This window comes from Microcaecilia unicolor, chromosome 9 (assembly GCF_901765095.1).
Source record: "Microcaecilia unicolor chromosome 9, aMicUni1.1, whole genome shotgun sequence".
Taxonomy (NCBI): Eukaryota; Metazoa; Chordata; class Amphibia; order Gymnophiona; family Siphonopidae; genus Microcaecilia; species Microcaecilia unicolor.
This window is the reverse complement of record NC_044039.1, coordinates 225,490,913-225,515,382: the sequence shown is the minus strand read 5'-3', so window position 1 is coordinate 225,515,382 and position 24,470 is coordinate 225,490,913. Positions and strand designations below refer to the sequence as shown.

Sequence of the window (24,470 nt, the reverse complement as noted above, 5' to 3'; positions counted from 1 at the left end):
TCATTTTCTTGGTGGCAGTTACTTCAGCTCGTAGAGTCAGTGAGCTTCAGGCCCTGGTAGCCCAGGCCCCTTACACCAAATTTCATCATAACAGAGTAGTCCTCCGCACTCACCCTAAGTTCTTGCCAAAGGTTGTGTCGGAGTTCCATCTGAACCAGTCAGTTGTCTTGCCAACATTCTTTCCCCGTCCTCATTCCTGCCCTGCTGAACGTCAGCTGCACACATTGGACTGCAAGAGAGCATTGGCCTTCTATCTGGAGCGGACACAGCCCAACAGACAGTCCGCCCAATTGTTTGTTTCTTTTGATCCCAACAGGAGGGGAGTGGCTGTGGGGAAACGCACCATATCCAATTGGCTAGCAGATTGCATTTCCTTCACTTACGCCCAGGCTGGGCTGGCTCTTGAGGGTCATGTCACGGCTCATAATGTTAGAGCCATGGCAGCATCGGTAGCCCACTTGAAGTCAGCCACTATTGAAGAGATTTGCAAAGCTGCGACGTGGTCATCTGTCCACACATTCACATCTCATTACTGCCTGCAGCAAGATACCCGACGCGACAGTCGGTTCAGGCAGTCAGTGCTTCAGAATCTGTTCGGGGTTTAGAATCCAACTCCACCCCCCTAGGCCCATTTTTATTCTGTTCCAGGCTGCACTCTCAGTTAGTTGGTTAAATTGTTAGGTCAATCTCAGTTATGTCCTCGCCGTTGCGAGGCCCAATTGACCATGGTTGTTGTTTTGAGTGAGCCTGGGGGCTAGGGATACCCCATCAGTGAGAACAAGCAGCCTGCTTGTCCTCGGAGAAAGCGAATGCTACATACCTGTAGAAGGTATTCTCCGAGGACAGCAGGCTGATTTTTCTCACAAACCCGCCCGCCTCCCCTTTTGGAGTTGTGTCTTCCCTTCTCTTTGTTTTGCTACATATGAGACTGGCCGGCACGAGCCGGTTTCGGGCGGGAAGACGGCCGCGCATGCGCGGTGCGCATCGGCGCGCGAGGGCTAGCAAAAGGCTTTTGCTAGTGAAGATTCCGATTGGAGGGGCTGCCGTGGACGTCACCCATCAGTGAGAACAATCAGCCTGCTGTCCTCTGAGAATACCTTCTACAGGTATGTAGCATTCGCTTTTTGGCTTTTTATCTTGGTATCTGTGGGGATAAAACTCCAGGTAAGCAATTTAGTAATCCTATTATTGGCCGTTTATTTTTTGTCTCAACTGTGTGCCTTTTACTAACACTAGGATGGTTTTTGCATCTTTTTTTAGTTTTTCTCTTTGATCTTGTCATTAATAGGATAAAGAAGTTGAGTGTGGTGGCGCAGCTCCGCGAGTACTGAGCCTGGATGATTATTTCATCACTGAAGTAGAAAAGGTGGAGAAGGATCCAGATACAGGCAAGAAAGTACAAAAGAAGGTATGTATTCCCAGTCAGTAACCAAGGTCTTTAGTTGGTGAGAGTCAGAATGGATTTTAATTTGGCCTATCACTGCTGTAGCTTTGGGGGTGGTGCTGTGGTACCCTTTTCAGTTATTCATGATTTTTTCCCACATTTAAAAAACTTACGTTGATCTGAAAATGTATGAAATGTGATGATTATCCAGCTAGACCAGTTCACATCAGTGGATTATATATTTAGACCAGCTGACAGAGGAAGGGAAAAAAGAGATTCCAGTAACATTACTGATGTAACACCACGTGCAACCTGGAGCTAGTCAGTATTTCAGCAGATGGTGTAGATTGGACTGCTGCAGCTGTTCCTTTTTTAATTTTTGGCCAGACTCTCATGGACCCAGGCTATGGCTGATGTCTCACTGGTTGAATCACTGTCTTCAGTGTTTTCTTTTCCCAGGTTTGGTGTATGGGCCACTGCGTGGTTGAGTTGAGGATCTTTATACTCCTGTGCTTTGGAACTTGGTCTATCGGTTAGGTCCTCTGAGCATCTGGTATAGGTTCCACGGGGGCCCTGCCCAGACCTCTCTGGGCCATTGCTCCCCCCCCCCCCCCACCTCTCTGAGCCATTCCCCCCCCCCCCCCCCCCACCTCTCCGGGCCATTCCCCTCCCCCCCCCACACCTCTTCGGGCCATTCCCCCCCCCCCCCCCCCCCCCCTCCATAAAAAATAATAAGACCTTTGCTTCAGTCTGATTAGGTGCTTTTTGCAGCCGAATAATGTTGGCTCATAAAACGAAAAACAAAGGGAGAGAGCTCTAGCTAAAGGAGTAGTTTGGTAGCGACTCCGTGTTCATTTGTTATGTGTACCTGCTCCTCAGTCTTGGTGAGAGTGTGTGTGTGGTGGGGGTGCCAGCAGTGCTCTTTCTGATTTATTTTAGGTAAGGGTTTTTTTTTAATTGTAATTTAATATTGCTGGGATTTCTATTGCTTTATTTTGTCTAGTTTTAGAAGAGAGGACTTGCGTTTATTTTTCTTTTTTAAGGAGCTTACATAGGAACATAAGAATAGCTGTGCTTGGTCAGACCAATGGTACATCTAGCCCAGTATCTTGTTTCATTTTTTTTTCCAATAAACATTGCAAAGAAAAACTTTGCAAGAAACAAATACAGAGTATCACACAACTGTAGAAAAGATTAAACAATCTATTATATAACCAAATCTGTAAGTGCACTTAGGGGGAGCCCAAGAAAAAGGAAATTTTTGGAGAAGATAGCAATTAAACACTCAAATTAGTGAACAAGAAAAGGTGTTAGCCTATCACAGTCCCTAAAAAGTCCTGAAAACGATGACATAAACCACTCATAGGGTGACGTGGAAACAGGCCCTTTTCCCTCCAGGAAAAACTAACTGGGAATGCTCAAAAAATAGATATTTTGCATTATTCAAAGAAATAATACATTTACAGGGATAGCGTAATTGAAAAGTTGCACCCAGAGCTAGAACCTTGGGCTTGTATGGCAAAAAGTTTGTCTAGGTGGAAATGTCCTTCAGTCTAAAGAAAAGATGTACAGTAGTAATGATGCCTAATTGTGTAGAAAAACAAATTAAACCAGAAGAGTAACTCAAGAAATCACTTTTTCTGTAGAAGTCTCCAAAATGTTTGTTAAATTTAACTAGCTGAAGAAATAATGACTTGTCAGATTTCTCCAGAGAGCTAGTTTGCTTCTTAACTGGAACAGAAACGTAGTAGATTTTATTCAAAGGGGGTAGATCATTATCTTGATACCCAACTATATCTTTTCAAAATTTGTAAAACATCTCCTTGGAAGTAGATGTTAAAACCTTAGGAAAATTTAGCAGTCTCAAGGTCAACCCTTTAATATAATTTTCAAAGTTTTCAACTCTTCAGTATAACACCATTTTGTCTTTTAAAACTGAAGATTGTGTAGATTTCACCTGTTGAACTTGGATCTCCGGTCTGCTTTCCCTTTCATATCTGCATTGCTCCTTTTCAAACACTGAAGTTGAACTTTAGATTTGGACCACTGCAGGTAGGACCTTAAAAGACAAAGAGTAGAGGGTATGCCTAAAGGCCTCCAAAGTGATCTCTGCTGGTTTGACCAATGGCGGTAGAACCAACTCCGGTTCTACTACCAGTCTGTCCATATGCTCCTCCACCGGCTTTTCACTCAAAGGCATCGCTTGAGATCTCTGGAAAGATGTCAGGAAGTATTTTTTCACGGAGAGGGTGGTGGACGCTTGGAATGCCCTCCCGCGGGAGGTGGTGGAGATGAAAACGGTAACGGAGTTCAAACATGCGTGGGATATGCATAGAGGAATCCTGTGCAGAAGGAATGGATCCTCAGAAGCTTAGCTGAAATTGGGTGGCGGAGCAGTTGGGGGGAAGAGGGGGTGGTGGTTGGGAAGCGAGGATAGGGGAGGGCAGACTTATACGGTCTGTACCAGAGCCGCTGATGGGAAGAGGGGGTGGTGGTTGGGAGGCGAGGATAGGGGAGGGCAGACTTATACGGTCTGTAGCAGAGCCGCTGATGGGAGGCGGGACTGGTGGTTGGGAGGCGGGAAATACTGCTGGGCAGACTTATATGGTCTGTGCCCTGAAAAGGACAGGTACAAATTCAAGTTAAGGTATACACATATGAGTTTGTCTTGGGCAGACTGGATGGACCATGCAGGTCTTTTTCTGCCGTCATCTACTATGTTACTATGAGATGACCCCATGTCAGGAGGATTTTCGGCTTTCGATCCACTCTTTTCTCCCAGCGCTGACAGGGACACTGTTACTGACCTCAAAGAATGCAGCCGGTCCTTCCTGGTACACAGAGGACCGGCTTGGCTAAGCAATACCTTGCTCCGAAAGCTTGAGCCCCTCTCCAATACTTGAACAACTGGTTTGCCCACTTATCTGCTAGTGTCCGCGGTGATCTCTGCTTGATGGAATGAAGGGAAGACCACCTGCCGAGCGGGTTGGGCGGAACACCTCCCATGGCATTTATGCATAATGTAAGTGGAAAGCGCGAGAGAACTCACATACATCTTCACATCATGGCAGCCATCCTGGACTCTGCCCAATGTCCTGATACAGTGGCCAATCTTGATCACCAATACCTGGCAAAAACCCAGGAATACTACTACATATACTAGAATACTTCGGAGTTGGAGGTAAAGTTCTTAGCTGGTTCAAAGGATTCCTGACCACAATATCATACCAAGTAACAACGAACGCAGATATTTCAGCCCCATGGATACCCGAATGTGGAGTCCCCCAAGGATCCCCCCTCTCACCGACCCTCTTCAACCTGATGATGATACCCTTAGCTAAACTACTAGCTAATCAAAACCTCAACCCCTACATATATGCAGATGATGTCACGATCTATATCCCGTTTAAACATGATCTAAATGAAATCACCAACGAGATCAACCAAAGCCTCCAAATCATGCACTCCTGGGCGGACGCATTCCAGTTAAAACTTAATGCAGAAAAAACACAATGTCTTGTACTCACCTCACAGTATAATACAAGCAACTTCACCACTATAACCACACCAAACTTCTCCCTTCCTGTCTCAAATAATCTGAAAATTCTTGGAGTTACCATTCATCGAAACCTCACACTCGAAACCCACGTGAAGAATACAACGAAAAAAATGTTCCACTCTATGTGGAAACTCAAAAGAATAAAACCTTTCTTCCAGAGATCCATCTTCCTCCTCGGCAGTGGCTCAAGGGCTCACAACCCAGTTTCCAGCTGTGAAAACGTGACAGAATGCAAAGGCCATGAGCTCGGCAAGATCACCCTTCCTGCTGTGCCTCCGGCCTAGAACCTCTGCTCTTGTTTCCCTTGTCAAGTTTGGGTCTAGCGTTATTATTGTTCCTGATCTTCTCATGACCCTAGAGGTGTATCGTGAAAAACTTTTGTCTGATCCACTCTTGAAGGGGCTGTCTGAAGATTCAGCAGAGAGGAAGCGTGTCAGGCAGCTTGGGCTCGTGGAAAACCCAGTTTTGGGCATTGATCCTAGGACCCCACTCTGGGAGTATCGCCACCTACTTGTCTCTGACCCTGCTCTGCGGGATACTCGAGAAGCTGCCATTGAAAGAAAGCGTAATGCGAATCCTGAGGTCCAGGCGTACCGTCAGTCCATCCAGAGGGACACTCTCGGCCGAATTGCTCAGGAGTCCAAGCCAAGTTCCAGCTCCGGCCAAGCCGCTGAGTCCATGCTGAGTTCCAGTCAAGCCCGGAGTCCTGTTCAAGTGGCGCTCCCACTCAAGCCTCAGAGTCCAGTCCACGGGACGCGTCTAACCGATCCTCCAATCCCAGTTCAAGGGGTGCTTCCACTCAAGCCTCGGAGTCCAGTCTGAGTGACGCTGCTAACCGAGCCTCCGATTCCAGTTCGGGTGGCGCTTCGAACTGAGCCTCCAATCCTCGGTCAAGTGACGCTCCCACTCAAGCCTCGGAGTCCAGTCCGAGTCACACTTCGAACCGAGCCTCCGATGCCAGCCCAAGTGACGCTTCCAGTCAAACCTCTGAGCCCAGTTCGAGTGGCGCTTCTAACTGAGCCTTTGGTTCCTGTTCAAGTGGCACTTTTAGCCGAGTCTTTGCTGAGTTCCAGTGCCAGCCAAGATGATGCTGAGTGTAGACCGGATCACAGTTCCAGCCTAGATGCTGAGTCTGAGCCGAGTTCCAGCTCCAGCCAAGCTGCTGAGTCCACACTGAGTTCCAGGTCCAGCCAAGCTGCTGAGTCCACGCTGAGTTCCAGTTCCAGCCAAGCTGCTGAGTCCACACTGAGTTCCAGTTCTAGCCAAGCTGCTGAGTCCAGGCTGAGCTCCAGCCAAGATGCTGAGTCCAGACCGAGTCACAGTTCTAGCCTAGATGCTGCGCCTAAGCCAAGTTCCAGTTCCAGCCAAGTTGCTCAGTCCCAGCCGAGTTCAAGCTCCAGTCCAGCTAACCATGGTCCAGTGGTGAAACTCCTCCGTAGGTTTCACCATTGTTACCCATGGAAACCTGAAAGCTCCCGTGGGGACACGGGAGCCTTGAGGGGGGGGAGGTACTGTCACGTCTGTTTCCTTATTTCCTGTGGTCAACTTCTGAGCTGGCTTCTGTCTGTTCTTTGTGAGTTAGTTCTGTCTCTGTCTTTGTGTGCTGGATGCATTAGATTGTCTGTGTGCTGTCACCCTTTCCAGATTTCATCTCAGTCCGGTCCGGATCTTCCAGACTGCCAGACCTGCTTGTTTTGTTTGAACCTGTACAGCACCCTTAGTTGCCTGGTGATTGCTGCAGCTGAGTCTCAGCTGCTGCTGGGATTATTAGCCATTTTGAAACCTTTCTGCTTTGCCTTTGCATTGAGTCTAAGGCCCTGGTATGTTGGTGCTTTTGCACTTCAGCCTGAGTTTGTTTCCTTGCTCTAGTTCTTGCCTGAAGTCTTGCCTGTTCTAGTTAGTCTATGTTTAGTTTAGGGTATTGCTTGTTTACTGTATTGCTTGTTTCCCAGTCTGGTGTCTTGTTTGTATGTCTTTGCCTAGTTCTGGGTTTATCTGTGTTTGTTCCCTGCTTTAGTGGCTGCCTGCAGCCTTCAGTTCAGTCTCCTGTCTAGCTGTTTTTGTTCCCTGTTTCAGTGGCTGCTCGCAGCTTTCAGTCCTGCCCTTTAGCTTTCCCTTCCTTGCCCTGCTGCCCCTGTTGGTTCCTTTCCCCTCTGACCCTCATTCCTGGTTCAGCCTAGTGGGTATCCAGTCCTGCTTTGCCCAGTAAGTCCTGCCGGCCACCTAAAGCCAGGAGCTCAACTCTTGGTGAAAAGTGGCCAGGTGCAGGTGAAGTTTAAGGGTACCTGCTCTGCTTTAGTCCTGCTTGTTTGCCTCTGCTGCAACTCCAGTCCGGGGTCCAGTCCTGTTCTGCCTAGTCTCCGGTGTGTGGTGGTTTTGCCTGCCACTGCCGCTCCTTGGCAGTGGCCCAAGGGCTCACAACCCAGTTTCCAGCTGTGAAAACGTGACATAAAGGACTGAAATACAAGCTTATACACATGACTTCCTTCTCCTACATGAGTACGCAGTTGTGGAACACACTACCAACTGACCTGGTAGGTTCCGCGTTAGGAGTTACGGATCAAGAAAGGGATCTGGGTGTCGTCGTCGATGATACGCTGAAACCTTCTGCTCAGTGTGCTGCTGCGGCTAGGAAAGCGAATAGAATGTTGGGTGTTATTAGGAAGGGTATGGAGTCCAGGTGTGCGGATGTTATAATGCCGTTGTATCGCTCCATGGTGCGACCGCAGCTGGAGTATTGTGTTCAGTACTGGTCTCCGTATCTCAAAAAAGATATAGTAGAATTGGAAAAGGTACAGCGAAGGGCGACGAAAATGATAGTGGGGATGGGACGACTTTCCTATGAAGAGAGGCTGAGAAGGCTAGGGCTTTTCAGCTTGGAGAAGAGACGGCTGAGGGGAGATATGATAGAAGTGTATAAAATAATGAGTGGAATGGATCGGGTGGATGTGAAGCGACTGTTCACGCTATCCAAAAATACTAGGACTAGAGGGCATGAGTTGAAGCTACAGTGTGGTAAATTTAAAACGAATCGGAGAAAATTTTTCTTCACCCAACGTGTAATTAGACTCTGGAATTCATTGCCGGAGAACGTGGTACGGGCGGTTAGCTTGACGGAGTTTAAAAAGGGGTTAGATAGATTCCTAAAGGACAAGTCCATAGACCGCTATTAAATGGACTGGAAAAATTCCTCATTTTTAGGTATAACTTGTCTGGAATGTTTTTACGTTTGGGGAGCGTGCCAGGTGCCCTTGACCTGGATTGGCCACTGTCGGTGACAGGATGCTGGGCTAGATGGACCTTTGGTCTTTCCCAGTATGGCACTACTTATGTACTTATGACCTGAAAACAATCAACGAAGTACCTAACTTTCGCAAATCCCTGAAGACATATCTCTTCAACAAGGCCTACAAAGAGGGCCCATAGCTTAACTAGACCACCTCACTAATCCTCCCCAGTCTGAATGTTATCTTTCATTATCTATCGTCCTAGAACTTCTTTCCCATCCTCAATCTCTTTGCATCACCAATTGTATCTGATACCCTAGAATGGCAATGCCATAACAGATCTATGTAAGCCACATTGAGCCTACAAATAGGTGGGGAAATGTGGGATACAAATGCAATAAATAAATAAAATAGTAGCAAGCTTCTTTGCTTTCTTTATCTAAGATTTATTTATTTTTTCATCATTTTGTAATGAGAAGTGACCTATTTAAACTCTTTTGAAGTCTTTGCATTTCTAAGAGTTAGATTTCACACAAAAGAGGATAGCTGCTGCTTTTAACCTTTAGAAAAGCTGAGGAAAAAGTAGGGCTTTGGGTATGGTTTTTTCTGTTTTTTTTTTCCTTCAACAGATGCAAAAACTTCGGCATCTGATGACTGGAAAAAGTCACCAAAGCTGTTGCCTCAATTACAGCTTCTGCCTCTGTGCTGACAGCCGATGGTGCCCAAGGGATAACTGGTGAGAGTCATGTCATCCCTAATCCTACAGTGAAACTGAAGTGGGACACTGGGAGACAGAGTATCTGCAGGACTGTCTCTGGTGCGATCAGACCGAAATTCGGAAATGCCAAAGGAAAGGAAAAGTCCTAAGAGCACTACCATGTTCCATTGTGGAAAGGTGTTCGGCAAGGCAGCACCGAGCGGAAAATGGCAGTCCAGCAGGCAAAACTGCCATTGGAGGCGCCCAAGCCACTGACCATGTGGCCGGACTGAGCCTGGAGGACATGGGTGGCATGAGCTTACCTTACGTAGTATGGCCAACATATAGGGCCAATAAAAAGGCCTTCTCTGCATCCAAGGACAACAGCAAAGATGGAACATCCTCTCCCCTTCCCACGCAATCAAATGTAAAGCTCTTCTGGTATTATCAAAAGTTTGCCTGCCATGAATAAACCAGATTGATCTATCTGTATTACTTTCAGTAATACTTTCTGCAACCTATTAGCCATAAGTTTTGTAAAGATTTTGTAATTAGTACCAAATAGATTGGTCTATAGGAACTGCAGTACCTGGGGTCCTTATCAAGTTTGAGTAGTATGGTCACCGCCATCAAGTGCCTTGAGTGCTGTAAAACAGTTTCTGGATCTGTAAAGTTATACACTTTTACCAACAGCGGTGCCAACAGTCCCTTACAAAACCTCATAGATTTTATTACTACAGCCATCAAGGCCCGGGGTCTTTCCCATTGGTAGATGTTTAATTGCCCACAAAACCAGCTGTATAGTAAAAGGTGCAGAAAGTATCTCAAATTCAGAGGGAGCTAATACTGTCAGATCAGTCTGGTTTAAAAAGTGATCAATCATAACTTTGGTTGGAGCAACGGCTCCTCTTTTTCGAGGAGTGGACCAAGATTACTTCGGATCAGTGGGTCCTAGACCTGATCAGAGAAGGTTACCGGCTAGAATTTGCCGTCCCAGTAGGAGACACGTTTTTGGAGTCTCGATGCAGCACTGCCATCAAGCGGGCAGCAGTATACGAGACCTTGCAGGTGTTGCTGAAGCTCGGAGCGGTGGTTCCGGTTCCTCCGGCCGAACGCGGCTGCGGTCGCTACTCCATCTATTTTGTGGTGCCTCGAAAAGGCGGGTCGTTCAGACCTATCCTTGACTTACGCAGAGTCAACGAAGTCTTAGTTGTGCGACACTTCCACATGGAAACCCTGCGCTCCGTCATTGCGGCGGTACAGCCAGGAGAGTTTCTCATGTCTCTGGACCTCAAGGTGTAGCGTACTTGCAGATTCCCATCTGGCTGCCGCATCAGCGGTTTCTCCGGTTTGGGGTATTGAGCCAACATTTCCAGTTTTGCGCCTTGCCTTTCGACCTGGTGACTGCCCCTTGGATTTTTTTCCAGGGTCATGGTAGTGGCTGCCTTTCTCAGGCGAGAGGGTATCAGAATTCACCCTTTTCTCGACAACTGGCTCATCAGAGCGGATTCGGCAGACGAGTGTCGACTTGCCACAGCCAAAGTTGTTACAGTTCTTCAGACTCTGGGCTGGGTAGTCAATATACCCAAAAGTCACCTGACCCCCTCTCAGTCTCTCGAGTATTTGGGGGTCCGGTTCGACACGGCTTCGGGGTTCGTTTTTCCGACAGCAGGTGGCTCAAGCTTCAGAATCAGGTCTGCCTGCTCCTGCGGATGCCTCTCCCTTGAGGTTGGGACTTTGTTCAGGTCCTGAGATCGATGACATCCACCATTGAGGTGGTTCCCTGGGCGAGAGCTCACATGAGACCGTAGCAGCTTGCTCTGCTTCAGCAATGGTCTCCGATTTCCCAGGAATACCAACGCAGACTACGGTGGCTTCCTGTGGCCCAGCACAGTATGGATTGGTGGCTTTCTGACAGGCTGCGCCAGGAGATGCCATTGGCTCTTCCTTTTTGGTGTCTGGTGATAACGGATGCTAGCCTTTCGGGCTGGGGAGTTCATTGCCGTGGACGCTATGCTCGGTCTGTGATCCACTGCGGAAGTGGGATGGTCCATCAATCGCTTGGAACCGAGAGCGATATTTCAGGCTTTTCTGGCCTTCCACAGGATGCTGAAGGGTCTTCCTGTCCGAGTTCTGTCGTACAACACGACAGCAGTGGTCGACAACAATCGCCAGGGCGGCACTCAGTGCAGGACCCTGGCTGCGGAGGCATCTCAGATCTGTGACTGGGCCGAGCGCCACCTAGAGCTGCTGCCGCGGCTCACATAGCCAGTCAGAGCAACGTACAAGCCGATTTCCTCAGACATCAAATCGACCCAGCAGAATGGGAACTGGCAGACAAAGTTTTTCTTCAGATTTGTGCCAAATGGGGGACTCCAGGCTTGGATCTCATGGCATCAAGCGTAAACGCCAAAGTCCCTCGCTTTTTCAGCAGAAGGTGAGATCCTCGCTTGGCGGGGTTGGATTCTCTGGCTCAACCTTGGCCCTTGGGCCTCCTGTGTGTGTTCCTTCCTTGGCCCTTGATAGGTCGAGTTCTACTTCGGATTCGTCTGCACCAAGGATTGGTGATTCTCATTGCCCCGGATTGGCCAAAGCGTCCATGGTACGCGGATCCTTGGGTTCCGAACCTGTTAGTTCAGGGTCCGGTGACTATGGAAGATCCTTGCCGCTTTGGTCTTACGGCCTGGCTCTTGAGAGGGCACAATTGAGGAACAAGGGCTATTCTAATAAGGTTATTGCCACGCTTTTGCAGGCTCACACACGGTCTACCTCTGCGACTTATGCTCGGATCTGGTGCACTTTTGAGGAGTGGTGTAAGCCAAAATCTTATCTCGCCGACTCTGGCGACAGTCTTGCTCTTGCTGGACTTTTTGCATGACAGGCTACAAAAGGGCCTGGTCTACAATTCCCTTCGTGTTCAAGTGGCAGTGTTGGCCTGCTTCCGGGGGAAAGTCTCCGGATTGTCCCTTGCTGCTCATCTGGATATTCGTTTTCCCTGGGGGGGGGGGCGCTTCGTCTCCGTCCTCCTTTGCGGTCGCCTTGTTCGGCTTGGAACCTGGGGCTCGTGTTGAAGGCGCTCCAGCGATCTCAGTTTGAGCCTCTTAAACGAGCTTCTGAGAAGGATGTGACTCTCAAGACAGTTTTTTTTTAATGACAATGACGTCGGCTCGAAGAGTGTCTGAGCTTCAGGCTCTTTCCTGTCGGGATCCTTTTCTGCAGTTCTTGGAATCTGGGTAACTGTTCGTACGGTGCCTTCTTTTCTGCCTAAGGTGGTTTCAGCTTTTCACCTCAACCAGCCCATCTATCTTCCTTCCTTCTCTAAGTAGGAGTTTCCGGACTCCTTTGGGCAGTTGTGCCTTTTGGATGTCCGCAGGGCTTTGTTGCAATATCTGCAGATGTCAAATGAGTTTAGGAATTCTGATTATTTATTTGTTCTGTTGGCAGGTCCCCAACGGGGGTTTCCGGCGTCTAAGGCCACTATAGCCTGATGGCTTAAGGAAATCATTTTTTCTGCTTTCAGGGTGGTCGCCGCCTGAAGCGTTTAAAGCGCACTCTACGAGGGCAATGTCCTCTTCGTGGGCTGAAACGGGTGTTTTTTCTCTTCAGGAGATCTGTCGTGCGGCTACCTGGGCTGCTCAGCTCTCTTTCGTGCGGCATTACAAGCTGGATGTGGCAGCATGGCAGGATGCACATTTTGGAGCGCAAGTGCTTGCTCGCGGAGTTGCCTGTTCCCACCCTGCTTAGGGAGTGCTTTGGTACTTCCCATCAGTTAATGGATTCATCTGCTGTTGATGACAAGGAAGGGAAAGTTAGGTTCTTACCTTGATAATTTTCTTCCCTTTAGTCACAGTAGATGAATCCATGATCCCTCCCTGACTGACTTTAGTTTTTGTACAGATGTTGCATACAGACATTGTGCCTCATCAGGAGTACTTGAAGACAAGCTATCAGAGTTTCTACATGCTGTTTTTATTTCAGGAGGTTAATAACGTCCCTCCTTTGTTTGGTTATTGCCCAGGTTCTGGGGTGTTTGTTCTATGTGAGGAAAGTTTGTTATATTGCCTTTTTTATTCACTCTGCTTTGGAAGTTTCATATACTGAAGGCAGAGGGGGTTTGAGCGTCCAGGAACACCATGTGCTTTCAGTGTTCTCTATCTCCACCTGCTGTTAGGCGGATCAACCCATCAGTTAATGGATTCATCTGCTGTGACTAAAGGAAAGAAAATTATCAAGGTAAGAACCTGATTTTCCCTTCTGGGATAAGCAGTATAAAATGTTTTGTACTTTTTGGGATCTTGCCAGGTATTTGTGACCTGGATTGGCCACTGTTGGAAACAGGATGCTGGGCTTGATGGACCTTTGGTCTTTCCCAGTATGCCAATACTTATGTACTTATGTTTTACTTAGTGCTTCTTTTCTTTCTCATTTAATATTTTAGTATGTCACAACAATTAGTTGAAAAGCAAATCTGGTATTAAATCTAATTCTCCTTGATTGAGTAAATTGTAAACGTGGCTTTTTAAGATGTCATGGTTTATCTTCTTTTCATCAACCAGGTGATGGAATACGAGTTTGAGCCAGAGATGGAGGAGACGTACCGAAACAGTATGTCTAAGACATTCCGTAAGACGCTCGATGACGGTTTTTTCCCTTTCATTATCCTTGATGCTATCAACGACAGAGTGCGTCACTTTGAGCAGTTCTGGAGTGCAGCAAAGACAAAGGGTTTTGAAGTAAGAAATGTGATGACGTGATGGTTAGTGTTTGAGGAGGCCTGTTAGGATACATACACAGTGTGCAAAGCTTTCCTCATTTTTTTATTTTCTCAGGTGTATTTGGCTGAGATGAGTGCAGACAACCAAACCTGTGTTAAAAGGAACATTCACAACCGTAAGATGAAGGAAATCAACAAGGTAAAAAACAGAGAGATGAGACGGGTTTCTAGAGATGGACCTGTATGAGTCAGGTATGCTTAGAAAAGGGAGTGTTGTGGACTCATTTTGTAAGTGCTGAGATATTTGGGAATTGGGGCCAAAGTATGTTGGCAGTATTAAGTATAAGGAAGGAGGAGTATGTTGAGAACTTTGAGGTAAGATATTGAAGTATTGCTTTTCATTTTGTTCTGATTACCTCCAGATGGCTGATAACTGGGAGATTGCTCCTCGTCACATGATGCGCTTAGATGTTCGCTCCTTATTGCAGGATGCTGCCATTGAGGAGGTGAGTTCAACAATATATGTTATCTGTTTTAATACTCTAAACATTTTTTCACAGGAAGTGGTGAATATTATCTGCCAGTGGTAGTGGTACTAGACAGGGCCGGTCTTAGGCAGAGGCGACCAAGGCGGCCGCATAGGGCCCTGCGCAGCGCGCCTCAACTCTGCCTCACTCCGACCGACCCCCGCTCGGACGACCGCATCATGATCCCACTCGGCCGCTCCGGTCCCGCCACGTTGCGGCACGGTGCCCACCCCCCGCTGAGCCCACCGTCAGCAGCCTCCCACCTCCCCGGACCCCGACAGTTGCACCGATGTCCCTGACAGACAGTTGCAGCGCCAGCAAGACGGCCCCGGCTCCCGACAGAGAGTTGCAGCGACGGCTTACCCCAGAATTTCACTTCCCGCTCAATGTCCCGCCTTCTGATGAGGTATTTCCTGTTTGGCGGGCGGGAGTCACTGAGCGGGAAAGCTGCCTGGAGCCTGGTCGAAGGTGAGCCGGTGTGCGAGTGAGTGTGACTTAAAAATAAATAAAGACAGTCAAGTGGAGCTTGAGCTGGAGCAAGTTTGTGCCACTGCCATTCAAAGGCAAGCCAGGTATGATGATAACTTTTCTTATAAGGAAAAAGGAAGTGTCAAACCCCTTTTGTGCCATTTTAAAGGTAAATACTATTGCAGTAGTCTATTATTCTCCCTTCAGTGATTAAGTCAAAATTCAGTGTTTTATGAAGGGCAGTGACAGGAAAAGATCAAGAGGTTAGCTAAAGTGGTGCGTGTATGTGAGGGGTGGGGACAGGGGCAAGTGGAGAGTGCTAGTAGTGTCAGACTTTACTGTTAATTTGACAAAGTTATTGAAAACCTAAAGAATCCCAAGTGGGCAGACTAAAAATTGTCCATCTAAAGGTACTTATCTTGCTAAGCTGGCCAGATCATGTGTATTTAGGAGAATTTGAGTTTCCAAAGCAAATAGCATTGTAGCCTCAAGAAAGAGGGGCATTTCTCTAAGCACGTTCAGCTTAGGAGAGGAAAAGAGCACATATAAAATCCATTTCCAAGGAACCTTTTTAAATTAAAAAATAGGGGAATTTGAAAGTACTGGATCTTTTCTTAGTAATTTTCCTTTATTCTCCTTTGTTATGAGAATTGGAACTACTAATTGTAGTGAACTAGAAATGAATATCTGGGGAGGGGGGTTCATGATAGCATTGGGTTTATTATTTCGATCAGTTTTTTTGTACAAGTTGTACAAGTTTAGCTTCATTTGTCTTTATTTGAAATTGCATAAATAAAAAATTTTCTTAAAATGGAATAATCTTATCAATGGGGTGGAGCTAGGGTGGGGGCCCCACCAAATTGGTCTGCACAGGGCCCCGCACTTGCTAAGACCGGCCCTGGTACTAGAGGCAAAAACAGTAATTGCATGGTGATTAAACAAAAATGAAGTAGGTGATGAAAAACCACCTAATGTATTTTGCAATTGAATAATGTTATAACAAACTAGATAGTACTTTGTCTACAATAGAAACTTATATTCTCCGAGATCAACAGGATTCAATGTTCTCACAAGTTGGTGACGCTGATCAACGTTGCTCAGTCTGGCATTTTGCTAAAGCTAAAAATAGAGCTTTGTGGAACACAAGCTGCGCTCCACCACACATGCACGAGTGCCTTCCCGCACGTCTTGCGAACGCGTTCTCTTTTTTCCGTATGAGGAGAAGCTGTGCTTTTTTTGTTCTCACTCGCCCCGTTCTTGAGAGCTTCTCAGTGCGTTTCGGCTAATTTTCTCATTTTTTCTTCTGGCTCCTTTATTTGGGCCTTTTTTCCAACTTGTCCTTTAATTTCTTTAGTTTTATTTTGCCCGGGTTTTTCTTCTTTCTGTGTCGCCATCAAGCCTTTTTTAGGCTCCGACTTTGGTCGGGTTCTTCCCTTTCTTTTTGGAGTGCCTTGCCCCTTTTTTAGGCACCAGAGTTGTTTAACTTGGCTGATGAGATTTTCCTGTCCATGTCCACGAAGACTCCCAATGGGTTCAAGTGCTGTACCCGGAGCAATTGGTCTCGGGAAAAGACACCCATTCTTGGTGTCTGCAGTGCCTTGGGCCCGACCATAGCCCTGCTGTGTCTGTGTCTTCGCATGAAGAAGAGGACACAGGGGAACGTAGGTAAGAATGGCTGCTTTGAGACCCTTAGACACTGGGGTACAGTGAGGCGTTGTGCAGGTCTTCCAGTACCATCCATTGTCGGACCTGACCCTGAGTTGACGTGAGTACGTCGGCACTGAGGAGCCTTGGTAAAGGCCAAGAAGCATCATCTTCGGTCACCCTCGACACATGGTGCTGTGAGCTCCAGTTGTTGAAGGATTCGGCACCCAAGAAGCATTGGCGTCGGGAGGATCGCTCTCCCTCCACACAGGAGGTGCTGATGCGCCTGTGCTCCCTCATTGACCCCAGCAGTTCTGCAGCCTGCGCCTCAACTGGCACCCCAGCTTTTCCCAGTGTCGGCCCTCGATGAGCGCATCCGGGCCTTGCTCCCAGAGCTGCTGGATGGCCTTATGCAGTGGTGTGCATCAGTATCGGGGGTGCTTGGGCCTGCCTTACCTCCTGCTGCGGCGCTGCCTGGCCCTCAGCCTGTGGTGCCAGCACCACTTGCGGCTCCAGTGTTGACTGCCACTATTTGCGACAGCTACGCTGCCTCTCTCCTTATATCGAGAAGGTAAATCTTATCCCAGTTGTGCATGCCATGGTAACATCAAGACTGGATTGCTGCAATGCACTATACAATGGTCTAACTACAAAGGGCCTGCACCAGCTCCTGTTGATTCAGAATGCAGCAGCAAGACTCATAGAAGGTTGCAAGCGACGTGACCACATAACACCATTTTTGCAAAAACTTCATTGGCTACCAGTACAATACAGGGCTAAATTTAAAACTCTGTTTGATCTTCAAGGCCCTGAAAGGAAATGGCCCTGAGTATCTAAAGAATAGGATGATCCTCCACACACCGCCAAGGACACTAAAGTCCTCCCAAGGACTTTCACGAACTACACCCTCTCCAAAAGACATTACACGATGTGATACCCGCAAGCGAGCCTTCTCCGGAGTACTACTACTACTACTACTACTACTATTTAGCATTTCTATAGCGCTACAAGGCATACGCAGCGCTGTACAAACATAGAAGAAAGACAGTCCCTGCTCAAAGAGCTTACAATCTAATAGACAAAAAATAAATAAAGTAAGCAAATCAAATCAATTAATGTGAACGGGAAGGAAGAGAGGAGGGGGTAGGTGGAGGCGAGTGGTTACAAGTGGTTACGAGTCAAAAGCAATGTCAAAGAGGTGGGTTTTCAGTCTAGATTTAAAGGTGGCCAAGGATGGGGCAAGACGTAGGGGCTCAGGAAGTTTATTCCAGGCGTAGGGTGCAGCGAGACAGAAGGCGCGAAGTCTGGAGTTGGCAGTAGTGGAGAAGGGAACAGATAAGAAGGATTTATCCATGGAGCGGAGTGCACGGGAAGGGGTGTAGGGAAGGACGAGTGTGGAGAGATACTGGGGAGCAGCAGAGTGAGTACATTTATAGGTTAGTAGAAGAAGTTTGAACAGGATGCGAAAACGGATAGGGAGCCAGTGAAGGGTCTTGAGGAGAGGGGTAGTATGAGTAAAGCGACCCTGGCGGAAGATGAGACGGGCAGCAGAGTTTTGAACTGACTGGAGAGGGGAGAGGTGACTAAGTGGGAGGCCAGCAAGAAACAGATTGCAGTAGTCTAAACGAGAGGTGACAAGGGTGTGGATGAGGGTTTTGGTAGAGTGCTCGGAAAGAAAGGGGCGGATTTTACGGATGTTGTAAAGAAAGAAACGACAGGTCTTGGCGGTCTGCTGGATATGAGCAGAGAAGGAGAGAGAAGAGTCAAAGATGACCCCAAGGTTTCGAGCTGAGGAGACAGGGAGAATGAGAGAGCCATCAACAGAAATAGAAAATGGGGGGAGCGGGGAGGTGGGTTTGGGGGGGAAAATGAGAAGCTCGGTTTTGGTCATATTTAATTTCAGGTGGCGTTGAGACATCCAGGCAGCAATGTCAGACAAGCACGCTGAAACTTTGGTTTGGATGCAAGGTGAGATATCAGGGGTAGAAAGGTAGATTTGGGAGTCATCAGCATAGAGGTGGTAGGAAAAGCCATGGGATGAGATTAATGAACCAAGGGAAGAAGTGTAGATAGAAAAGAGGAGGGGACCAAGAACAGAACCCTGGGGTACGCCGACAGGCAGAGGGATAGAAGTAGAAGAGGATCCACCAGAGTGAACACTAAAGGTGCGGAGGGAGAGGTAGGAAGAGAACCAGGAAAGGACAGAGCCCTGGAATCCAAGTGAGGACAGGGTATCGAGAAGTATGCTGTGATCGACAGTGTCAAAAGCAGCGGAAAGATCAAGAAGAATGAGGATGGAATATTGACCTCTGGATTTAGCCAGTAATAGGTCATTGGAGACTTTAGTAAGCGCAGTTTCGGTTGAGTGGAGAGGGCGAAAACCAGATTGTAATGGGTCAAGAATAGCATGTGAGGAGAGAAAATCAAGGCAGCGGCGGTGAACAGCACGCTCAAGTAATTTGGAGAGAAAAGGAAGGAGGGAGATGGGTCGGTAATTAGAGGGACAAGTAGGGTCAAGTGAAGGCTTCTTAAGGAGAGGTGTGACCACAGCATGTTTAAAGGCAGCAGGGACAGTCGCAGTGGAAAGTGAGAGGTTGAGAATGTGACAGATAAAAGGAATAAGAGTAGGAGAGATGGCATTAAGAAGGTGGGTGGGAATGGGATCAGAGGAACAGGTGGTACATTTTGAGGAAGAAAGGAGAAGTGTAGTTTCCTCAATAGTAACTTCAGGAAAGGAGGAAAGGGAATGAGGGGAAGGAGAGAGAGGGGAACGGACTAGTGGAGGGAGAGCTGGTGAGGTAGAGAAAGAAAGGTTTATCTTTTGAACCTTGTTGTGAAAGAATTCAGCAAGGGTCTGAGGAGATAGTGAAGGGGGAGTTGGGGGAGGGGGCACCTTGAGGAGAGAGTTCAATGTGGTGAAGAGAAGTCGAGGATTAGAGCCAAGAGAGTTGGTCAGTTGGATATAATAATCCTGTTTGGCACGTAAAAGAGCAGATTGGAAGGAGGTCAGCATGAACTTAAAGTGTAAGAAATCAGCAAGGGCCCGAGATTTCCGCCAGAGGCGTTCGGCGGAGCGGGTACAGGAACGTAGGTAGCGGATATTAGAAGTCAGCCAAGGTTGGGGTTTTGTACGCCTTACAGGGCGGGTCATCAAAGGTGCAAGAGTGTCTAAGGCAGAGGATAGAGTATTGTTGTAAGAAGAAACAGCCTCGTTGACAGACGTGGATGGTGCCACAGTAGAGAGGAGGTTTGAAACATGGGAGGATAGAGATGAAGGGTCAATGTCGTGAAGATTCCTAGATAAATTAGATAGGATAGGACGGGACTGGGAGGGAGGAGATTTAAGTGTGAAAGTTATAAGATGGTGATCAGAGAGGGGAAGATCGGAGGCAAGGAAACTAGAGGGTGAACAGTTGGAGGAGAAGATGAGATCAAGACAGTGACCATTTTGATGAGTGGGGGAGGTGGAGCATAGTTGGAGATTAAAGGACGACGTTAAAGCGAGTAACTTGGAAATATAAGAGTTGGAAGGATCATTAGCAGGAATATTAAAGTCACCAAGGATGAGAGAGGGGGAGGAAGGATCATGGAAGAAGGCAAGCCAGGCATCAAAGTCACTGAGAAAGGATGAAAGGGACTTATCAGGGGGACGATAAATGACCGCTATTCGAAGAGGCAGAGGAGAGAAAAGGCGGATAGAGTGGACTTCAAAGGAGGAAAAACAGTGAGATTGAGGTGGAAGAAGGGGTTGAAATCTGGAGGAGGGAGAGAGAAGTAGTCCAACACCGCCCCCACGGCCAGCAGGGCGAGGAGTATGTGAAAATAGATAACCGCCATGGCACAGGGCTGCGACTGAAGCAGAGTCATCAGGGCAGAGCCAGGTTTCTGTTATGGCGAGCAGATGGAGGTGACGCGAGATAAAGAGGTCCTGGATATAGGGGAGTTTGTTACAGATAGAGCGGGCATTCCATAGGGCGCAAGAGAAGGGCAGAGAAGAGGAGGGGAGTAGAGGAATAGAGATGAGGTTAGAGAGGTCACGGTGAGATCTGTAGAGTTTGGATAATAGTTGGTGAGGAGGGCCAGGATTGGGATTGATGTCACCAGCTGAGAGTAAGAGAAGGAGTAAAAGAGAGCGGAGGAGAGTAGGAGAGGTGTGGCCACGAAGGCGTCGAAGGCGAGAGGTATTTAGGTGGAATGGGGAAGGCAAAATGGAGGGAAGAAAGAGACGGAGATTAAAAGCCAAAAAGGAGGAAGAGGGTAGGAGAGAAGGTGAGGTGATGAAGTCAATGGATGGGAAGTGAGTTCCTGTAGCGGAGAGAGGTAGGGGGTGAGGGAAAAGATTAGGAAATGACAGAGCTAGGAAGAGAATGTGAATAGGGGCCATAAACGATTAAGGTACTTTAGCAACTGGAAAAAGATTAGATACAAAGAGAAAAATGCCCCGCGCGCCGTTAGGCGCGCGGCACCTAGAGCGGAGGCCCTGAGTGGATCGGGGTGGACCTGGGTGTCACCCCGGAGAAGGCTGTAAGGATATGCAGATGAGCTGCAAGTCCTCCACAGCACCTGAAAGGCAGCCGGTGGTAGAGGTGGGTACCTCTCAGCTGAGGAAAGGCTTACCAGGGGTTAGGCCGAAGCCAGCATTCCTCCCCCTGAGGGTCGCCTGGAATGCATTGCATTGCATTCCACTCTGCATTGCATTGCACACTCTGGAATGCATTGCCGGAAAGGCTCCACTTAACACAAGACTATCTCTACTTTAGGAAGCAGGTAAAAGCTTGGCTCTTCAACCAAGCCTTTAATGGAAGAAGTAACTAACTTGTTAGTCTCACTCAAACACACAAGGAGTGACTCAGGCTGCACATAGTGCAGCAGAACATATTTATCCACTCCTCCATGTGCAACTTTCTTTTTTTTTTTTAAATTTTTTATTTATAACCATTTAAATTTTTACAAGCAATAAAACAACTTGCCGGAAATACAGAGAAAGTAATATTTAGGAATTATTTCAGTCAGGTAATTCTATTCTCTTCCTTATACCACTAAATAGGGAGACTGAAACAAGACAAAGAGATCAATTAAACTGTAAACTGAAAAAAAACCCGTGGTATTAACCTGATTATCCCCAGATATTACTTGTCTAATTCATTATCCCCCATTGATCATCTGGTTGGCTTGTTCAAGGCCAATACGGTGTATAGTCAAATCATTTCATTGAAAACATACTTATTGTCCAATATTAGTTAGAAATAATACATCCAATTTCATTCTTTCTCTTCTAAAAACCAGAAGTTATTTAACAATACATATACTTAAGTCTCTAATTCAAATCCCACTGATTAAAGTAATCCCAGTTTTCACAGGCTTCACTCCTTTTAAAGTAATAATTGTGCAACTTTCTTCAAATCAGTCACCTTGCTTTCTAATTCTTCCTACTTTCTTACCCATCTATATGTTACAACTTTGCCTTACCCTTCACTACCAATTATAATGTTCTATTACGTATTGTGTTGACATTGCTAGTATACCATACCATACTTTGTATTGTTTTTGAATATTTTTACTACTGTAATTGCCTATTGCTCATGTTTGATCTATTCTTACTGTACACCGCCTTGAACTCCTTCAAAAAGGCAGCAAATACATCCTATACATAAAATATGTCGATACCCCCTCAAAGTCGGTGGAGGAAGCTTCAACAGAGTCCAAACGGGAGCAGGTTTCTTGACGCTGCTCTCGAGGGCATGGTTCCTCGGCATCGAGGCAGGTTCGCTCTCAGTAATCCCATAAGAAGATACTGTCCAACACCGAGGAGGAGCACTCATGGTATTCAGAGGAAGATCCCAGATACTTCTCAGATGAGCAGGTGGGGGGAAGAGGGGTTGGTGGTTGGGAGGCTAGGATAGGGGAGGGCAGACTTATACGGTCTGTACCAGAGCCGGTGATGGGAGACGGGACTGGTGGTTGGGAGGCGGGAAATACTGCTGGGCAGACTTATACGGTCTGTGCCCTGAAAAAGACAGGTACAAATTCAAGATATGAGTTTATCTTGGGCAGACTAGATGGACCATGCAGGTCTTTTTCTGCCATCATCTACTATGTTACTATGTTATGGGATTCCCTCTGAACCTTCCCCTCCACCTGAAAGGAGACAGTCTCCGCCAGAGAGCCTTTCATTTCCATCTTTTGTTAAGAAAATGGCTAATGCCATTCCTTTTCCTTTGGAAGTGGAGGATGAGCCCAGGACCAGGATGTGCTGACGACAGATGCATGTCTCCTGAGATGGTGAGCTCATGTAGATGGGCTGAAGCTGGATCTTGGCCCTCCCAGGAAACAAACCTTCAGCTCAGCCTGGAACTTTGAGTGATCTGGAATGTTGTAAAGGCTTTCAGAGATCGGCTGTCTCACCAAATTGCTCTCTTTCAAACAAATAATGAGATTGCAGTGTAGTACACCAACAAGCAGGTGGGTACTGGATCACACCCTCTCTGTCAAGAGGCCCGTCCGGATGTGGCATTGGGCTCGCCAACACGGCATGTTCCTTCAAGCCGCTTATCTGGTGGGCGCAAACAACACCCTGGCAAGCAGACCAAGCAGGATAATGCAACCGCATGAGTGGTCTCTCAATATGGGCATGTCCCACAAAACTTTCACAAGGTCCCTCAGTTCTGTTCCAAGCTTCAGGCTCACAGCAGACTAGCGTCAGATGCCTTCCTCCTCGATTGGGGGACAGGCCTTTTGTATGCGTGTCCTCCGATACCTCTAATGAGAGAGATTTTGTTGAAACTCAAGCAAGACCATGGAACCATGATTCTGATCGCGCCATACTGGCTGTGGCAGTTATGGTTCCTTTTTTTTCTGGAATTATCCTCCGAAGAACTGTGGAGATTGCAGTGTTTTCCGACCCTCATCTTAAAGAACTAGGGGTTACTTCTACATCCCAACCTCCAGTGTCTGTCTCTCACAGCTTGGATGTTGAGAGCCTAGAATTCGCTTCCTTGGGTCTTTCGGAGGGTGTCTTCCGAATCTTGCTGGATTCCAGGAAAGATTACACTAAGAGGTGTTACTCTTTTAAATGGAGGAGTCTGGCTGTCTGGTGTGAAAGCAAGGCCTTAGATCCTCTTACTTGCCCTACACAGACCCTGCTTGAATACCTTCTACACTTATCAGAGTCTAGTCTCAAGACCAACTATGACGACTTATCATTTCTATAGCGCTACAAGACGTACACTGGACATAAAGAGACAGTCCCTGCTCAAAAGAGGTTACAATCTAATTAGGACAGACAAACAGGACAAATAAGAGATAAGGGAATTACTAAGGTAGGAATGATAAAACATGGGTACTGAACAAGTGAGTAAAGGTTAGGAGTTAAAAGCAGCATCAAAAAGGTGGGCTTTTAGCCTAGATTTGAAGAAGGGCAGAAATGAAGCTTGACATACCGGCTCAGGAAGTCTATTGCAGGCATATGGTGCAGCAAGATAAAAGGAACGGAGTTTGGAGTTAGCAGTGGAGGAGAAGGGTACAGATAAGAGAGATTTACCCAGTGAACGGAGTTCCCTGGGAGGAGTGTAGGGAGAGATAAGATTGGAGAGGTACTGAGGAGCTGCAGAGTTTGAACTCTATGTGGAAATGGATAGGGAGCCAATAAAGTTACTTGAGGAGAGGGTTAATGTGAGCATAGCGACACTGGTGGAATATAAGTTGTGCAGCAGAAATTTGAACAGATTGAAGAGGAGAGAGATGGCTACCTGTGAGACGCAAGTTGCAATAGTTACACAAGAGGTGATAAGACTGTGGATAGGGGTTCTTGTAGTGATATTATAGAAAGAGGACAGGTTTTAGCAGTCTGCTGAATATTTGCAGAGAAGGAGAGAGAGGAGTCGAAGATGACTGCAAGGTTACAAACTGATGAGACAGGGAGGATGAGATTGTTATCTACAGAAATAGAGAATGGGGGAAGAGGAGAGGTTGGTTTAGGGGGAAAGATAAGAAGCTCAGTCTTGGTCATGTTTAGTTTCAGATGGCGGTGAGACATCCAGGCAGCAATGTCAGGCAGGCAGCCTGATAATTTGGCCTGGATTCCTGCTGAGATTTCTGGTGTGGAGAGGTAGATCTGGGAGTCATCAGCATAAAGTTAATACTGAAAATCATGGGATGAGATCAGAGTACCAAGAGAAGAAGTATAGATGGAGAAAAGAAGAGGTCCCAGGACAGATCCCTGAGGTACACCAACTGATAGCGGGATAGAAG

At 47.2% G+C, this 24,470-nt stretch overlaps 1 protein-coding gene across 3 annotated transcripts in view; it reads left to right on the top strand.

The window, feature by feature from the left end:
- The window catches only part of YLPM1 (YLP motif containing 1), a 336,188-nt gene that overhangs the window by 222,286 nt on the left and 89,432 nt on the right, over positions 1–24,470 (top strand). For all 3 annotated transcript variants that reach the window (XM_030213961.1, XM_030213959.1, XM_030213958.1), the window contains 4 exons: positions 1,289–1,408; positions 13,424–13,600; positions 13,697–13,780; positions 14,004–14,087. In XM_030213961.1, coding sequence (XP_030069821.1) covers positions 1,289–1,408; positions 13,424–13,600; positions 13,697–13,780; positions 14,004–14,087 — 465 coding nt within the window. The remainder of the gene's footprint in view (positions 1–1,288; positions 1,409–13,423; positions 13,601–13,696; positions 13,781–14,003; positions 14,088–24,470) is intronic.